This window comes from Grammomys surdaster, unplaced genomic scaffold (genome assembly GCF_004785775.1).
Source record: "Grammomys surdaster isolate TR1022 unplaced genomic scaffold, NIH_TR_1.0 203, whole genome shotgun sequence".
Lineage (NCBI taxonomy): Eukaryota > Metazoa > Chordata > Mammalia > Rodentia > Muridae > Grammomys > Grammomys surdaster.
In genome coordinates this window covers 3,588,827-3,607,973 of record NW_021604648.1, presented here as the reverse complement: position 1 = coordinate 3,607,973, position 19,147 = coordinate 3,588,827, and the positions used below count along the sequence as shown (strand labels likewise).

The window sequence follows — 19,147 nt, the reverse complement described above, 5'->3', positions numbered from 1 at the left end:
TTGAAGACTGAGGTTTTGCTCTTGAGAGACTTGAGACAGGGTTTCTCTGCATAGCCTTGGCTGTCCTGGAACACCCTGTCTGTAGACAAGGCTACCCTCAAACTCAGAGATCCACTTGCTTCTGCCTCCCAATAGTGCTGGGATTAAAGGTGTGCTGCAGCTCCACCTGGCTCTGAGAGATAGAAAAGTTAAGAGACTGACAAAAAGAATGAGATTAAAAATTTTATGATGAGTATGATACAGTGTCTGAAGGTGGAAAGCTTAAGGAATATGGATGAAATTATAGTTGTATATTTAGCCAATGTTAATGAGAAAGAAATGCATTAGCAACATTGTAATTCCAACCTTGGACTCCTAGAAGTTCAGGTTTCATTTACTCTACCACTAATACAATGACCTTTTAAAAATAATTCCTCCCCAAGAGCCACCCCCCCCATCACATTCTTCCTATGAAATTTTAATACTACAGATATGATGGATAATTGTGTACATGTAGCTGCCCTTTGGAGGGTCGAGAGTCATTATACTGTCTAATTTGTTTCACCTCTAACCTTGAAGTGAAAGCCTGTTGACTTGATTTCAATCCTGAACATTAACGATAGGAGAGAAGCCAAGCCGCAGAGCTGTACTCGGACCTCTACACATGCTCGGCGGCTCACACACCTTACCCCTGTAAGAATAAATAAAACAAAATCTTGATAGAAACCCTTAATTTGATCCACAGAACTGAACCAACAAAAAACTTGGGAAGAAAATATTAATTGCTTAAATGGTATTGTTATTCTTAAAATATAATAGTAGAGATCATTATCACTTTTGAAACTGCTTACTGAGACACAATTCATATGCCATATAATTCATTACCTTGAAGTATATAAGTCACTAGTTGTCAGCACATTTATGAAGTGACTATTAAAAGATATGAATTTTTTTTTTTAACAAAAGCACTTGGGAGCTTGAGACTATAGATAACTGAAAAGAGTAGTATACATAAGGCTCTGAGTTTGATCTCAAGTACTGTGCCAATGCCACAAAAAAACATGGCCAAAAATGTAAACATTATATAATAGGTTCTATTATCATTCTTTAAATCTAATAGTGATGTCTCTTCTGACATTCATGGGCACCAAGCACAGATACATATATAATATAGATACATATGTGCTGGCAAAACTCCCACATAAAATAAAATATATAAATCTTATCTAAAATTTTTTTAACTAAAAAATTCTTTATGTATGTGTGTGTGTGTGTGTATGCATATGCATATATATGGTGTGTTCAGGCCATGGTGTACATGTGGAGGTCAGAAGACAACTCTATGATGTGGATTCCAGGAATCTACGTTTGGTAGCAAACTCTTACTCATTAAGCCATCTATCTCACTTGCCCAGAACCAAACATTTTCATCGTACCATTGTAACATTCGTCTGTTTGTCACTCATTCTGTTGGGTTAAGTATTAAGCTTGCATGTATGTGTTAGGACAATCGTCACAATAGGTGTTTTGTTTTATTTTGTTCTCGTTCTCTCTCTCTCTCTCTCTCTCTCTCTCTCTCTCTCAGGATTTTTCTCATGTCCCAGTTGCAATCATTACTAAACCTTACAAGTCTATCTGTGCTGGTCCTGTGGGTTAGTTAAAGAATGTATGCTTGGTGAGGCCATAGTCTCTCTTTTCAGCACTTGAAAACAAAGCTGTCTTTATAAATGACTTGTAAATATCTTTGTATAGAACTTAAGATAAATTCAGGTGCCCACTGAACATTTGTCTTCATGCTTCATAGGGATGTCAAATTCAGTGTGCTCCAAATATTAGACTTCATTTCCCAAAATAAAATTCTCTACTAAAATCACTTCCATGTATCTCTCTTTCTAGACATGGAAATATATTGATAAAATACTTTTGATTAAAGAAAAGTTATAAGACAAAATCAACATCCAGTTTTTAAATTAATTAATTAAAATTTAAGTTGTGTGTGTGTTTGGGGTGGAGGGTTAAGTGTACACATATGTGGTTGCTTAAGGAGGCCGAAAGCAGAGGATTCCCCTCAAGTGCAGTAAGAGGCAGTCTGCATGCTGTCCAGCGCAGCCACTGAGCTTTTTAAAATTAGGAGACAGAAAACTTAGTTATATAGTTGGCTTTGCCTCTTTATATAGGACAAGTCTGTTTATTCATGGAGGCCTTAGTTCCTTTGTCTTAAAATAACAAGGTTAAATTATTGTTAGTCTTGTGTATTATAAGTCTCTTCTGTGCACACTGCTTCAACAGTGTCTACAAGCTTTGGAGTTTCTACATTCGAACCAAGTCATTCACAGAGACATCAAGAGTGACAATATTCTGCTGGGAATGGATGGCTCTGTCAAGTTAAGTAAGTAAGAGTCTTAGGAATCGTAACACTTATCTCTGCACATGGGGCTAAGTCTCTCTTGGGATGGCAATTAAATAATAATAACTATAACATTCATCAACGAGACTTCAGTATTTTGTAAGATAAGAGATATTTATATCCCTCTGTATTATATTGTATCTTACAGTGCCTTTTCACTATTTCTCCAATTCTTTTACACATTACAGCACTTCCCTCCTGAATGCCTACTTCTGTGGGTCTCTGATAGGCACGGAGGGTACATTTTACCAGCTTTCAAGAAGCTTCTGTCTAGTATGAGAGACTTGTAATTAATTAGACAAAAGGCTGTATGTAACGTCACTCATTCAGTGATTTATTCAGCAAATATATTACATGCCAGTCTCTTCTGAGGTGCAGAGAAGACAGTCTTTACTATCATCTCTACCAGCTTAGATAAATGTATAGCTTCAGTACAGTGTGCATGAACTGCAAGTAGTTTTTTGTACAAAGGTGTGAAAGCAGTTGCCTAGACACAGAGCTGTGTCTTAAGTGGGTAGACAGTTTGTGAGAGGACTCTACTGGCGCAGGGTGAGGGGTTGATAAAGGTAGGGCTATAGATTTAAGTATTGGTGGTTGGGGTTTAATTCAGGGACTTGTGTCCAGAGGATAATGGAATGAGTTAATTATACAATTCTTAGTTATGGGAATGGTTTTTATATTTGGTTTGAGGAAAAGGCAGGAGGCTAGAGATAGAGATGTTGTTCGTAATATTTCTCCTACTTCTTTTCATGGTTGAATAAGGAGTGGACTAGTAGCAGTCAAGTGATTCCTGCTTTGGTGAGACAGAGATTGCAGAGAGCAAAGCTTGCTGCCCATGTGTAAGTACTCAGCTCTTATTGATGGCGTATCCTAAGTGTGTCTTTCTTCTCCCCCTTTCTAGCTGACTTTGGATTCTGTGCACAGATAACACCAGAGCAGAGCAAAAGGAGCACCATGGTGGGAACTCCATATTGGATGGCACCTGAAGTTGTGACACGCAAGGCCTATGGACCCAAGGTTGACATCTGGTCCCTGGGTATTATGGCAATTGAAATGATTGAGGGGGAGCCCCCATACCTCAATGAAAACCCTTTGAGAGTAAGTGTTCTCATCTTTTTTCAAAGTATTTGGACTGCTGTCTCTAATCCTAGGAAATAGTACTCAGACTTTTTTCTCTGTATACCTGGGCATAGTTCTACATTCTTATAATCCTAGACTTAAAAGACTGGGATAAGAAAATTGCCAGTTTGAGACAAACTTGTCTCAAAAGCAGAAACGTGAGATGACTGAATTAAGGCTCTTCCTGCCAAGCCTGATAACTTGAGTTTAATCCCTGGGACCTACATGGTGAAAAGAGAGAGCCAGTTATCACAACCTGTCCTCTGACTCCCACATGAGATATGTGGTATACATGTGCCCACACTGTATACACTGGATAAATAAATATATATAACATACATAAATCCAAAGACAGATACTGTTGAATTTAAAATATAAATTAATATAAAATATTAAAAGGCCTGGGAGTATAGCTCAGTTTTAGAGTTCAATCCTAGAATTGGGGGAGGGGGGTGATGGGAGGAAGCAAGAGCTGAATTCTGATTATATACAAGAGATTGTTCTGATGATAATACCAAATGATTCTATAGTAACAGATGGTAACTGCTATGGAAAAAAATATAGAATAAGAGTGATTGACAGAGTGATAGTGAAGGTTTTATTTAGAAGAAAGTTTTCTCTTCTTAGTTATTTCAGCAGAAACATGAAGGAGTTAAAGGAGTAAGACATGAGATTTTAGTCTCATGCACGAGTTTCCAGGTATCAAGAATTTGATTTGATTTTTGCCTGGAAAAATCAAAGGAGGCTATTTCCCTGGAAGGAGTGAGGAGAAAGTAGACTGCTAGTCAGAGTCAGCAATAAGAGGGCCAGCCACTAAGTCTTGTGAGCCAGTGTGAGGACTTGGCTTTTATTTGGCATCATTAGAAAGGATTTTCAGCTAGGTAATAGTAAGAGGATACAGTCTGTACTTGAAATAAATTGTGTAGGTTGCTGCTTTAGGAGATAGACAGTGAGAGACTAATATAATAGTGCAGACAGGAGCGGTGGCTTGCGTGACACTGGTCAGAATACAGGTGAGAAGTAGACTTTGGAAGTATTGGAAGAAAGTGCTGACAAGATGCCTTGGATAGTAAAGAAAGTGGTATCAGCAGGCATTACAGCATGAATTGATGACAAATTCCGTTGCCTTTTGCATTAGTTACTTTTCTGTTTAATCTGCTGGGATTAAAGTACTGTGACTATTAGATTTTGGCACACAGCTTGGAACAGACCACAGCAGACCAGACGGTTCCATGAGAGGAGGGGGTTTATTCAGGGCAGAGGGCAAAGGTGGGGAGAGAAACAGGGGAAGATGGCGGAGAAAGAGGAGAGAGAGAGAGGTGAGAAGTGGAGGCCAGCCATGACCACGTGGAGAGTGGGGGAAGGGAAGGGGGGAAAAGCTAGAAGACAGAGAGAAGCTAGAACAGTGACCAAGGCAGGTTATAGGAGAAAAGAATTTATTTATGCTTAGGGTTCCAAAGGGCTAAGAGTTCATGATAGTAGGGAAGTGGCAGGTGTGTTAGCAGGAACTACATGCTGAGAGCTCTTCTCTTGAAACACATATGAACCAAGAAACAAATCAGAAGTAGGGCAAACAAAACCTTAAGCTCTGAAACTCCATCTCCAGCAAGGTCTTAATGACCAGTTAGTAGATTGATGGGAACAAATGCCTAACTTGAATAAACTCTTAAGAGCAGAAAAGGTGAAAACTGAGGTGGTGTTTACAAGTATTTTCTTCTCTTACGTGAGTTTTGTTATGAAGGATGACAGGGATGTGGAGAAGTATCTTGTAGAGTTGAAAAGGGGAAGCTAAAGGTCGCATGTTAGCTAATGGAAGGGAACTGGTGGTAATGGGAGAGGCAACAGTGTACAGTAAAGATGCAAGGAAGGTGGTGGTTTTGATTGTGGATAAATATGAAGTTACTTTGTTTTTACTTTCTCATTGAGTTCATCTTTCCATCTAGAGCAGGAATTCCCCTATAAGGATATCTGCCGTAACAACATTCTCAGATCACCCTCAGGTAGCTCCAGTTGCTAGAAAGTGCTTCATTATCTCAAAGTTTGCTCTCTCACACATGTAACACATCCTCCTCTGCCTCAGATAGGAAGGTAATCATGTGGTGTGGTGGAAATAACACTGCGATTAGAGTCAGCACATGTGCACTCTGAAGACCAGTGAGTGCAGCTGCTGTACAGCCTTATGTGTGAAACGGGGATAATCATCTTTGCCCTGCCTCTTACTCAGAGTTACTGTGCTCACTTAAAATGAGACGGTGTAGCTGGGTGTGGTGGCACACACCTTTAATCTCAGCACTGGGAATCAGAGGCAGGCAAATATCTTATGTTCAAGGCCAGCCTGGTCTACAGAGTAAGTTCCAGGTCAGCCAGGGCTACACAGAGACACCCTGTCCTGAAAAACAAAACAAACAAGAGTCAGACACAGACAGACAGAAAGAGAAAAAGAGAGCTTTGTAATTAAAGAGCTTAGTGTTTATGAAGTTTACTGTTACTATGTTTTTCTTCTCCCAAGAGCTGCTTCATATTAGGGGCAGGGAAGCAGCAGAGAAACAGTTGCTGCCTAGCCAAGCATGACTTTTTACAATGCTCTTGGGTGAAAGTGTCAGCAGCAATTTCTTCCAACAACTAAAGAGACGTTTAACTTGCTATGCTAAGTGACGAATCAACCCTTAGGTTTATAACACCTCATACATTTACAAAGTGCTTTCCAAATGAACTCTTTATTTTTGTGGATATATATATATAGAACATTGTTTTATTAGCAAATAAGTTATATGTTAGGTGCATATATATTGTCATATAACCTTGAATGTTAAACTTGATCCTTAGGTTAGTACATTCTCTTCAAGGCATCATCACAGCTGTGCCAGAGCTGTGTGTTAGAGCATACAGAAGGAGGCTATATCTTTAGAGAACATGTCTTGATACTAACAGAGCCTCGGTGAGAACACAACATGATTCTTCATTTTTATTGCTAGGCTTTGTACCTCATTGCTACCAATGGGACACCAGAGCTTCAGAACCCAGAGAAGTTGTCAGCTATTTTCCGGGACTTTTTGAACCGCTGTCTTGAAATGGATGTGGAGAAGAGAGGTTCAGCTAAAGAGCTACTGCAGGTAACTGTCCTTCTGCAGGGGAGATGCCTACCCAATCCTTAATATCTTATTTTTGTCTGAGGTTGCTGATTTTAGACTTCTTTCCTAGCATCTCACATTGTATTTCTAGCTCCCTGACTGTCACTCTTGGGCCTTTGCCAAGTCCGCCCTCTGACTGTTCCTCATCCTATACTTCCCCCACACCCCTATCCCCTGGTCTCCAAGAGGATGTCCCAACACCCACTCCACCAGACCTCCCCACTCCCTGGGGCCTCAGATCTCTGGAGGGTTAGGTGCATCTTCTCTGACTGAGTCCAGACCAGGCAGTCCTCTGCTGTATATGTGCCCAGGGCCTCATATCAGCTGGTGTATGCTGCCTGGTTGGTAGCTCAGTGTGTGAAAGCTCTCCAGGGTCCAGGTTAGTTAAGAATCTTCCTACTGGGCTCCCCCTTCTCCTCAGCTTCTTCCAGCTTTTCCCTAATTCCACCACAAGGGTCCTCAGCTTCTGTCCATTGGTTGGGTGTATCTGAATCTGACTCTTTCAGCTGCTGGTAGGGCCTCTCAGAGGGCAGCCATGCTAGGCTCCTGTCTGTAAGCACATCATAGCATCAGTAATAGTGTCAAGCCTTGGAGCTTCCTCTTGAGCTGGATCCCTAGTTGGGCCCGTCACTAGACTTCCTTTCCCTCAGACTCTTCACCATTTTTGTCCCTGCTGTTCTTTCAGACAGGAACAATTCTGAGTCAGAATTTTTGACTATGGGATGGCAACCCCATTCCCTCAACTTGATGCCCTGTCTTTCTACTGGAGGTGGACTCTATGAGTTCCCTCTCCCCACTGTAGGGCATTTCATCTAAAGTCCCATTCTTTGAATCCTGAGAGTCTCTCACCTCCCAGGTCTCTGGTATATTCTAGAGGGTTGCCCCACCACCACCACCTCCTACCTCCTGAGATTGCCTGTCTCCATTCATTCTGCTGGCCCTCGAGGCCTGTTCCTGTCCCCCACCCCCCACACCTATACCTGATCATGTTTCCCTTTTTTCCTCCTTGTCCCCTTTCCCACTTAGGTCCCTTCCTCCTTCTGCTCCCTATGATTGCTTTCTTCTCCCTCCCAAGTGGGATTGAGGCATCCTCACTTGGGCCCTTCTGCTTGTTAACCTTCTTGAATTCTGTGGATTATATCCTGGGTATTCTGTAATTTTGGCTAATATCCACTTATTAGTGAGTACATACCATGTATGTCTTTTTGGGTCTGAGTTACCTCACTCAGGATGATATTTTCTAGTTCTGTCCATTTGCTTACAAAACTCATGATGTTCTTTTTTTTTGTTTTGTTTTGTTTTTTGTTTTTTTTTTTGTTTTTCGAGACAGGGTTTCTCTGTGTAGCCCTGGCTGTCCTGGAACTCACTCTGTACACCAGGCTGGCCTCGAACTCAGAAATCCGCCTGCCTCTGCCTCCCAGTGCTGGGATTAAAGGTGTGAGCCACCACTGCCCGGCGATGTTCTCCTTCTTAATAGAGGAGTAGCATTTCGTTGTGCAAAAGAAGTACATTTTATTCTTCCATTGTGGTTCATCTGGGTTGTTTCCAGCTTCTGGCTATCATCAATAAGGCTGCTATGAACATAGTAGAACATGCCCCTGTGGCATGGTGGGTCATCTTTGGGGTATATGCCCAAGAGTGGTATAATTGGGTCTTTAGGTAGATCTATTTCCAATTTTCTGCCAGATGGATTTCCAGAGTAGTTGTACCAGTTTGCAATCCCTGTCACCTGAGTTTTTGATCTTAGCCATTCTGATTGTTGTAAGGTGGAATCTCAAGGTTCTTTTGATTTGCATTTCCCTGATCACTAAGGACTTTGAACATTTCTTTAAGTGCTTCTCTGCCATTCGAGATTCCTCTGTTGTGAATTCTCTGTTTAATTCTTTTTTTCTTTTTGTTTTTTTTGGGGGGGGTTTTTTGGTGTTTGTTTGTTTGTTTGTTTGTTTTTCGAGACAGGGTTTCTCTGTGTAGTCCTGGCTGTCCTGGAACTCACTCTGTAGACCAGGCTGGCCTCGAACTCAGAAATCCACCTGTCTCTGCCTCCCAAGTGCTGGGACTAAGGCGTGTGCCACCACTGCCTGGCTCTCTATACCCCATTTTTTGATTGGGTTGTTTGGGCTTTTGGTGGTTAGCTTCTTGAGTTCTTTATGTATTTTGGATATTAGCCCTCTATTGGATGTGGGGTTAGTGAAGTTTTTTTTTTTCCAGTCTCCTTAACTTGTCAGTGTTATCTGATAAATATTCAAATCCTAGACTTTTCAGATACTTTAATCATGAAGTTTCATTTCTGCTTCCCCTGTGAGAACATATATATGGATAGAAATATATTGGATGCAATATTGAGATTCATATCTTCAATCTTTAGCCAAGATCATCCATAGTTCTCAGTTCCTCCGTATATCCTGTTTCTGTCCTAATAGGAGTTGAATCAGCTTTCAGCAAGGACTGTCTCTGTATATGTCTCCCCATGTGTGTTTCTGTATGCATACTTAATAATGCTAACTATAGGAATTACAAGGATGATAGAAGAGTGAGATGTGTTAAGTAATTATAAACCTCACGTTTGCTCAGAAAAAGAAACTTAGCTCTGATCTTTATTATCAAATGGAAGAAAAAGTCTGTATCTTCAAGACAAATGTAAAAAAAAAAAAAAAAATCAAACCCCAAAAGCAATTCACCAGTTTAGGTAAGAGGCTCTGAGTTACATAAAGAATTATTTTCTATAACATTTTCATATGGTATTTTCTCTTAAATAATTTTTTAAATTGGAAGTATGGCTCAAAGTACATTCCAGTATAATTTTGTAAAGGACCTTAAAGTCCTTACTGGAATATTTAGCCTTGCTGGAGTCAAAGATTGAACAAAAGATTCTTAGCCACATATGGTGCATGCTTATAGTTCCAGCTAAAAGGCTGAGGACTGGAGTTTAAGACTAAAGATAGGTGTCTTCTCCAGAAGGAATACCTGTTGTTGCAGGAGTTTAATTTTACCTAGGAACAAACAAAATCATACAAAATGAACTTTTTGTCTCACTTCTTTCACTCAAAATGTCTGTGTACCCATTGTGCTGTCAGTGTGTTAGTTATTGTGTTAATATTTCTGAATAATGGCATATGAGTATGAAACTTAATTTTTTGAGGTTTTTGTTTTAGTAGTTACTGACTTATACATAAAACTTGTGTACTTTGTCAGTGAGATAACTTGATGGGTATGAGCACCTGCTGCCAAGTCTGACAACCTGAGGACAATTTTCCTATACCCGTAATAGTGAAGAGAATTCATTCTTGCAAATGGACCTACACACGCATGCACATCATAGCACGTATGACCCACACACATACAAAGAGATAAATAAGTCAAATAATTTTTCTCCTTCAATTCGAGGATGCTCTGGCACTGATATCCTTATTGTCTTGTAATGGCTGGTACATAAGAATGGCAAATATTCATGCTCTTTTTGCTTTTTCTTCTTCTAGCATCAATTCCTAAAGATTGCCAAGCCCCTCTCCAGCCTGACTCCACTGATTGCTGCAGCAAAAGAGGCCACCAAGAACAATCACTGAAACCACACTTACCCAGCCTCATGTGCCAAGCCTTCTATGAAATAAATACTCATTTCAGGAACTCCGACCCCTCCTGTCCTCTTCTCCTTTCCTTGCTTCTCCCATTTCCTGATCTAGTGCTCTCAAGACTTTGATCCTTGGAAACTGTCTAGCACTGAAGAGAACTGCAACTGGACGACTAATCAGCAGAGGCCATTTCTAAATAGGAATTCCCTTCCAGATTGTGGGCACAGAGGGGACTGATGAGCAAGGGTTTACCTGAATAAACCTGTTTCTACGAAACAGAATCTCAACCTTCCCATTCCTTACCCCTCACAATCAGTTTTTAACTATATCAACTTATGGTTTGATAGCATTATCGATTCACGATCAGTTGAAATTTCTTTAGTTTTTTATTTCTGTGACCAAATTGCCCAAACACCTCATTGTATTTGAAAACCATAATAGCTTTGAAATGCCATGGGGCCTGATAATCTGCCAGGGACATGAAGAAGCTCTGTCTGAACCATGACCTTGGTGCAGCTGATCTTGACATGGGAGAACTACCATGTTTTTCTTTGTGTGTGCTTCTAGCAGTTGTTTCGGAGAACCATGACCCAGTAGTGTTCCCTGTGCTATTTCTAGTGAAATGGTCTTAGCTATGTAGCAGCTTTGATTCCCTGCACCCCCTAGGCTGCTGCCTGCATTCTGTCCTTATTTATAGCATTGAGAGATTTCCTAGAGCACATGCTGAGTAAGAGAAGTGTGAGAAGTCAGAGCGAAAGTGCAGCTACTTTTAGCACATGGCTGGCTTCAGCACCTGTCCAGCTATACTTGTGGGATATTTCAAGATCTCAGCCTCTGTTTCTACCTGGGACTCAGATCTTCTGGTAGCTTAACTATTTCAGTCAGAAGAGAAGGTCTTCAAATATGAGATGATGTGCTACTAGTAATAAGGGGATCCTGTTTCTAAGTGCATGACCAAGCTCTCTGCAAGTGGACATGCTTACTCTCTGCAAGTGGACACATATTGCAGATGTTTGCTACCTCCTGCTCTCTTCGTGGTTTTGGTTCTCCTGCTGTGGTAGGATGCTTGGCCAGCATTGTGGCTTGTCATGTCAGCCCCACTGACTACGTTGTCATGCTCAGAGGTCCTACTGTGTCAGCAGCACAAGTTTCTATTTCCTTCAATAAAAGGAGATGAAAATATTCTACAGAAAGTGTGTCTTTTTTTCCCCTCTTTCTGCTTTCCCCTCCTTTTCTCATGAAGTAGTGATGATTCTTCATGAACTGTTTGGAAGTGAGTTGCAGTAGGATGCCCCTTTTACCACTATAGGTATTCATCTGTAGTCTTTTGCTTCTGCCTTAGGGATTTATTGCTGTGAAGAGACACCATTACCATGACAACTCTTACAAAGGAAAGCATTTAGTTGGGGCTGGCTTACATTTCAGAGGTTTAGTCCATTATTGTCATGGCGGGAAACATGGTGGCATGCAGGCAGACATGGCGCTGGAGAAGGAGCTGAGCATTCTCCATCTTGACCTCCAAGCAGCAGGAGACTGTCACACTGGCCAGACTTGAGCTTCTTAGACTTTAAAGCCCACTCCTAGTGACATTTCTTCCAACAAAGCCCGACATCCTAATACTGCCACTCCCTATGAACAGGCATTCGAATTTGTGAGTCCTGGGGGCATTCCTGTTCAAATCACCACACTTACTTTCTAAAAACATTTTTAGTTTAGATATACATTTTTAAAAACTTAGCAAAAACAAAACAATGTGTGTCATTTGAAGAGTAATTATAAATACACACGTATTTAGTGCCCATGTAAGAAACGGAGCCTAGAACTGTCTTCATCTTGCCATTTCCTTATGCCAGCCTTAACTCCCGGTGGTAACCACTGCTACACTTAGGTGAAATCATATGCAGCTATACTTTCACATTCTCCCAGGTTGGTTCTTCCTACTCAAGATTGTTTCTAAGAATAATGTTGTATGTAGGTCTAGCCTAAGCACTGAGAGTGCTGAGACTAGGGAGATCAATATTCCAACTTGTTAAGATAAGCACAGATTCAACTTTCCGTTGAAAGAGGTAACTCTAAGGAGACCAAATGCAGCAACAGCTGCTGTAGGTCTAAAGTCTTGGCATACTGAGATTTTTCTGCTCAGGGGTGTCTGTCCTCAGTGTACAATCAAAGTGTCATGGGCTGCCATTCACAAAGAGCTTGGAGCACTTTCCCAGGGTCACTGGTGTTTGATAGAATTCACTTCTGTCATAGAGGGCAACCACCTAGAGCAGAGGTTCTCAACCTTCCTAATGCTATGACCCTTTAATATAGTTAGTTCCTTGTGTTGTGGTGACCCCAATCATAAAATTATTTTTGTGGCTACTTTATAACTAATTTTGCTACTGTTATGAATAGTAATGTAGATATTTGTGTTTTCTATGGTCTTAGGCTGAAAGGATCCTTTGACTCCAAAGGGGTCTCCACCAACAGGTTGAAAACTGCTGATCTAGAAGAAACACGTAGCATAATGTAACTGAAATCAATTGAGTGTTTCATTTTGGCTCACTCACAATAAGTATGTCCTTGGATAAACTACTTAAATCATCTGAACTTCAACTTCTAGGTCTGTAAAGTAGGTATAATAATAGTATCTACCTCTAAGTTCCTGAGGAAGTAAAATAGCTTATGCAGAGCATTTGGTACAATCCCTGGAACATGGCAAATGCAGACCTATTTTGTAATGCTTGAAGTGGCCTGGTTTGTCAGACGACTTTATGCTAACTCTGACTCTCACTGGCACTAAAATAGGAGCCTTACATAATAATCTATATCTGGGAGTCTGTTAAATTTTAACATTTTGACCAAAACTAGTTTCTAATCAAAATCAACTTCTCTCTTAAACATTGGTAAAAAAGTGTATCTGGCTGAGCATGTTCATGAAAGTCTGTAATGCCAGTCTTTGGCAGATAGATGCAGGAAAATAGCATGGGCTACATCGTGTTATTTTGTCTCAAAAAACAAACAAAAATAACAAATTGTATATGATCAAAGGTGCTTTGTTAAAAAAGCAGAAAAACAAAACTGAGCTGCTTTTTCTTGGTAGGTTGCTAAGTGATGAAATACCTAACAGTGTTTCATATCTCTTTTAGACTTGGAGTTAAATTTTTTTTATTAGGGTTGTGTTAAAAGCAAAGGGAAATTGGGGAGCTGGAAAGATGGTTCAGCAGTTAGGGGTTCTTGCAGAAGACCTAACTGTGGTCCCCAGCACCAGGATCTGACTCCTCCTTGGCATCTGTAGGCACCCACACACGGCATACATTCACACAGACATACACATAAAAATAAGAGGGGATTTGGGTGTCAGTAAGATGCTCAGAAGATAAAGGCACTTATGCAGCCTGCTGACATGAGTTTCAATGATGAAAGAAATTAAAAAGTAGTACAAGATTTTTTTTTTTATTTTAAGAAGGGTCACTCGACAGACTCAAACACTGTGCATACTTAACAAATAAAGCATTTAACAAAAGCTTCATCCAAGTTTTGGGCTTGATGTATTGCTGCTGGATGGTTGTCAAGGGTCTGGCACCAAGCCTCAGCAAGCTGCCAAGAAAAAGATATCAGAAGTTGGCACAAGACAGGTGGCATATGTACTCAAAAGTATATCCCTTTCTTCATGTCACTGCTCTCATTCTGTCGATCTAGACAAATGCCAACCTTTGACCATTTACTTATTCTCCAGTCCAAGCACTGAGTCGTGAAACTGCCCTTAGAATAATGACGTTATAACTGGTCTGGAGAACTGCTGTAGCTCAACTTCAAACTGCAGGGAACTTTGGGACTCACTACAGTTTTTAAATTACCAACATTTATTTGGCTGAGAAATCTCTAAGCTAAGGGGAACCTCTATCACTGCAGATGCTTAAATGTATGTTGATGCTTGCATGCTTGTGATTATGTCTCCCAAGTGTGAAGTAGATAGGCATTATAGTTAACAGAAAACACCAAACACTCTTGTGGGTTTTTTTTTTTTTAGCAGAATTTGTCAAAAAAAAAAAATAATGTGCAGGATCAGCAATAAAATACTTAGCATGTGCACAGTACCTTGAGTTAAAACTAGTTTCGAATATTGTCAAAATAAGTACACAAACAAAGAGAAAGATGAAAGGATAATGTAACAGTGATCATCAGAAAAGGCTTTTAATCTCAAGTTTTCTTATAAAATTGTTAACCTATGATTCTAAAGAAGCTTGAGTTTTAAACTAATGACAGGCTTTCAGTGTTTAATTTTGAAAGAATTAAAAGAAACACACAGTTTTTCCATGTGCTCAATTTCCATGTGTTCAATCCCTAAAATTCACATAGTGGAAAGAGAGAACCCACTTGCAAAAGTTAGCCTCTGACTTCCACATGTATGTGTGTGTGTCTGCACACACACTAAATAAATGTAAAAAAAAAAAAAAAAAACAACTCCCGCAAACAAAAACAGTTTCTTTAACACAGTCTTACTGGAGTTCTTCACTCTTACTTTTTGTCTAGGATCAGATAGGGTTCAACAAACTGAATATCCATGGCAAAACACAGTTGAACTAGATGAATACTGTATCTACAAAACTGAATCATTTCTGTTGGGGTAAAAAAACCTAAAACATAAATTATCTCCCAGTTATCAGTGGGAGTCTGTGGGTTTTTCCCCCAATCTGCTTTTATACCATTTTAATTACATGTAAATATTAAGATCAGTTCTAGGTTGAGGAACTAGCAATACAATAGATGCAAATAGTCAAAGAACAAGCAAAATAATAAACAAGCCAGGCAGTGGTGGCACACGCCTTTAATCCCAGCACTTGGGAGGCAGAGGCAGGCGGATCTCTGAGTTCGAGGCCAGCCTGGTCTACAGAGTAAGTTCCAGGACAGCCCGGGCTATACAGAGAAGCCCTGTCTCGAAAAACCAAAAAAACAAACAAACAAAAAAAAACAATAAACGAAGTCCTGCAATTAGTGCTTCTAAGGGCTTATCAGGATGACCAAAATATCTGAGCCTACTATCCTGTCCTATTCCAAAGTCATTTTCATGCCTGAAGCCTACTTCTTTGTTCTAGCCTAAGATTTAGATTCCTGCCTAAAATTACTTCTTTGTACTATCCTAATGTCACATTCTTTCCTGAAGCCCATCTCCTTGTCCTTTGCCAATGTTAGATTTCTGCCAAGCAGCCCCCAAAGCTCTCCACATCTCCCCCTTTTTAATTCATAAATAAGACTGAGTCTCTTAGGTGTCCTGCCAAGAATGCCTTCTTTACCCATTGTGGAATATGAATTATCCAAAGCAATGCCCCTCTGTCTTATGTTGGTAAGGTTCTGTGAAGAATCTTACCTGTCCTTGGCTTGCCAGCCTGTTAATTCAATAACTCTGTCTGGGGGTCCATTTTCAGGTTCAAGCCATATACTTTGGCTGCCAACATGTTGATGTTGTTAAAGACAAGCTTTGCCGGGCAGTGGTGGTACACGCCTTTAATCCCAGCACTTGGGAGGCAGAGACAGGTGGATTTCTGAGTTCGAGGCCAGCCTGGTCTACAGAGTGAGTTCCAGGACAGCCAGAGCTACACAGAGAAACCCTGTCTTGAAAAACCAAAAAAAAAAAAAAAAAGACAAGCTTTAACATGATGGATAAGAATAAAAGTATTCCCAGGACAGAAAGGGCTAGCATGATCAAGCTATATATACTATTCTTGAAGTTTGACAAAAATGGAAATACTGATCTCAGGCCATGAATAATTGAATAATTTTATCAGCAGTATCTGCAGCATCAAAGCTCAGCAGAACAGCATTCTTGAAATTTATAATCTCACTATGCAAAGTTAAAACATCCAGAGAGGTGTTAGAATTATGCCAAACACCCTGCAAGTTTCTTTAAACTTTTTCCTAACTATAATGACTATCATTGTAAATTTTAGAAATAACACAAATCTATTGGTATTTGGCATGACACCTGAGATGGCTCCTTACTCTTAAACTCTGAACCACCTGTTTTAAGAAACCTCAATTCCAAAGTCAGATTTCACTACTGATTTCTAACAGCCTCCAACAGAAACTTGTTAAATACATGTATTCTTTGAACGAAAGATGCAACTAGACTTACATGATCAGTTCTTTCATATTCTTTTTAGCCTGTTTTGAATGTTTTAATTTTGTTTGTCTTGCTTGACTATGAATCAGGCTCATACCCAAGATACCAAGAGCTACAGCTTACTTCAGTGTCTCCTGATACAAGATGGGATAATGGTCGGGGGATTCTCTCAAGAAGCAATGAGCATGAAATTTTGAAAAAGTCTGCATATCACAACACATTTTTTAACCCTTTGACTGCTACCTGATCTCAGAGAGTTCTAGCAGCTTAGGGTTTCAGAATCTAATTGCAAAGAAAAGATAAATACTTCAAGGCTTAGGCTTCTTCATCTACACAATCATCACTCTATGCACCTGACACCATGCAACTAGAAGGCATACTCACGGAGATTCAGTGTAGTCAGAAAAGATGCAGCCACTGTATGCCTTTTAAGGGTTGGTGGGTCTGTACCTTCCAAGTACTTATATAAACAACCACTAACTGACTCTTGCCAAGAGCTTCTGTTGGAACTGGTAATAAAGAGATGAGTAGATATGGTTACGATAGTTATTCTTCTACTGCCATGACAAAACACCATGATCAAAGCAATTTAGAGAAGAGTTTCCCGTGGGCTGTTTCAGAGGGTGAGTCCATGACCATCATGACATAGATGATGGGGGAGGGGTTGGGTGTAGCAGCAGGCTTGGCTCAGAGTATTAGCTGAGAGCTTACAATTTGATTCAGAGAGAGCTAACTGGGCATAGATGGGCTTTTGAAACCTCAAACCCCACTCACAGTGACACACTGACACCAATAAGGCCACTCCTCTTAATCCTTCCCAAACAGTTCCACTGGAACCAAGTACTCAAACGTATAAGCATATGATGGCCATTATCATTCAAACCATTACAGTGGTTTAGCAAGTAGCAATTAGATTACAAAACCTCAGCAAACAAAATAAGTAATTATCACCAGTGTGGCTAATTCAGTAATAAAAGGTTTATTTGGAAGCAGATAGAGGGTATTTAGCATTCAATGACAAGGAATAGCAATGAACAAGATTTTTCTGAGCTGAGCCTCACATTAAGACTTACACAAACGGGCTGGAGAGATGACTCATTGGTTAAGGGCACTGGCTGCTATTTAGAGTTCAATTCCTAGCACCTACATGGCAGCTCACAACCATCAGTAACTCCAGTCCCAGGCATCTAGTCCATGGCAGACACTGGACCAAACATAAATGGTTCCCAGTTTTTCATCTTAAGTGCAAAGACTGAGTGACTGGGTGACAAACATGTGGACATGAACATTATGGAAGCCATGGAACATTTTTGCTTCAGTAACAAGATTAGCAAGATGCTCACCTGTGCTTACTATGGACAACTCTAATTTTTCTGACTTGTGGGCATTTTACCCCCCAGATCATTCTTTCTGTAGCTCAGGAGGCTGCCTCAACACCATCTGCTTGTAATACCCTGTAATCTCTGCTCTTACTGAAGTTCATTGGGCTTCCCCTCCAAGTCTAGCTAGATTTCAGAGTTAAGTTTATTATTATGAAGAAAAATAAATGAGAAAAAAAGAGACGAGTTCAAAAAGTCTGGTGTTGCTGGGGAATGGGTGTAAGTGGGAATGGAGGGGGAGGGAAAGTAAGGATAGAGAAAGGGAGGGAATGCAATTTAAGAAGATTAAGCTTTAGGGATGCATTTTAAGAACAGTCAGTGTTGTTGGAAGATCAGCATGACCTGCTCTTTGGGAGGCTTTGGGAGAGTATTAGTAGTAAGATTGACTCTCTCTTAAGCAGTTGATGCACCCTGAGGAATTTAGGGGCTTTTAGTGGGTCTTGAAATACAAAAAAATGAATATAAGAAATGGAAAGAAGTGAACAAGAAATATTACAACAAGCAAAGCAGATTTGGTCACTCTGCCAGACTGCAAAGGAAACGGAAGAATGAGACACTGGTTTCAGACCCTGTCATTTAGAGCCACAGGAGATGGAACAAACATGAAAAGAAAGAGTGAATTTAATCCACAGTTTACAGAATTTGAAGTATATACAGCAGCATATGCCACTGAAGATAGCCAATGTGCTGTCAAGTTTCTGACTCAATGAGACCTTGTATTGGAAATAAAACAAAAGCAACAGAAGAAGAGACTAGAAGTCTACCTCTGTCTCGCCCATTTCCATGCATAAAGACACATACAACACCAAAAACAAAACAAAACAACAACAACAACAACAAAAAACCCAAAAATCCAAACCTCCAAAACCCCTTTAAAGATAAAATAAACCCAAAGGTAAAACTGGCTCACTATCACATTGTCATGTTTGAAACAGGTTTGTTTTCCTTTAAGGGAACGAGAAGAGAATTAAATGGTGATCTGAATAATTTCACTACAAAAATAGCTACTGTGAATTATGCAAGCAACAATAACTATGCTTATTTTTATATTAACCATAACAAGTCAGAGAACGTTTGTTTACCTTGGAAGGCACAATTAAAACATGTTGCTCTGAGAAAATGAGTTCTAATCCCAGGCATCAATCAACAGCAGCAACAACAACCACAGTACTTGGTCCTAAGACTGGGGGCCTAGTTTCACAGGGTTTTCCCAGACTGCAGCCCTAAGTGAACTTGGCCATGACCCTACGGATGAGTGGCCGCGCCCCCGCACACGTGATCAGGTGAGAGGCTCCCTCGTGCCTGTCCTCCATCTTGAGAGACGCTAGTCTTCACAGGTGTGAAATTCAGATTTGCGTTGGCGACTGTAAAGTCACCTTTAGTAGTGTTCCCATCTCTTTGGAACTCCCAGACATCACCCAAACCAGGAAGTTACCTTAGCTTTACAGCCGGTAGCC

The 19,147-nt window shown here is 40.3% G+C and overlaps 1 protein-coding gene across 3 annotated transcripts in view; it reads left to right on the top strand.

The window, feature by feature from the left end:
* Window positions 1–11,392, top strand: part of Pak1 (p21 (RAC1) activated kinase 1) — a 115,423-nt gene extending 104,031 nt beyond the window's left edge. The window contains exons 12-15 of one of the 3 annotated variants that reach the window (XM_028770613.1): window positions 2,269–2,368; window positions 3,288–3,484; window positions 6,481–6,618; window positions 10,113–11,392. In XM_028770613.1, the coding sequence (XP_028626446.1) occupies window positions 2,269–2,368; window positions 3,288–3,484; window positions 6,481–6,618; window positions 10,113–10,199 (522 nt within the window). In that variant the 3' untranslated portion in view covers window positions 10,200–11,392. The remainder of the gene's footprint in view (window positions 1–2,268; window positions 2,369–3,287; window positions 3,485–6,480; window positions 6,619–10,112) is intronic. The other 2 variants (XM_028770614.1, XM_028770615.1) reach the window with 2 other exon arrangements.
* Window positions 11,393–19,147: the final 7,755 nt, after the last annotated feature.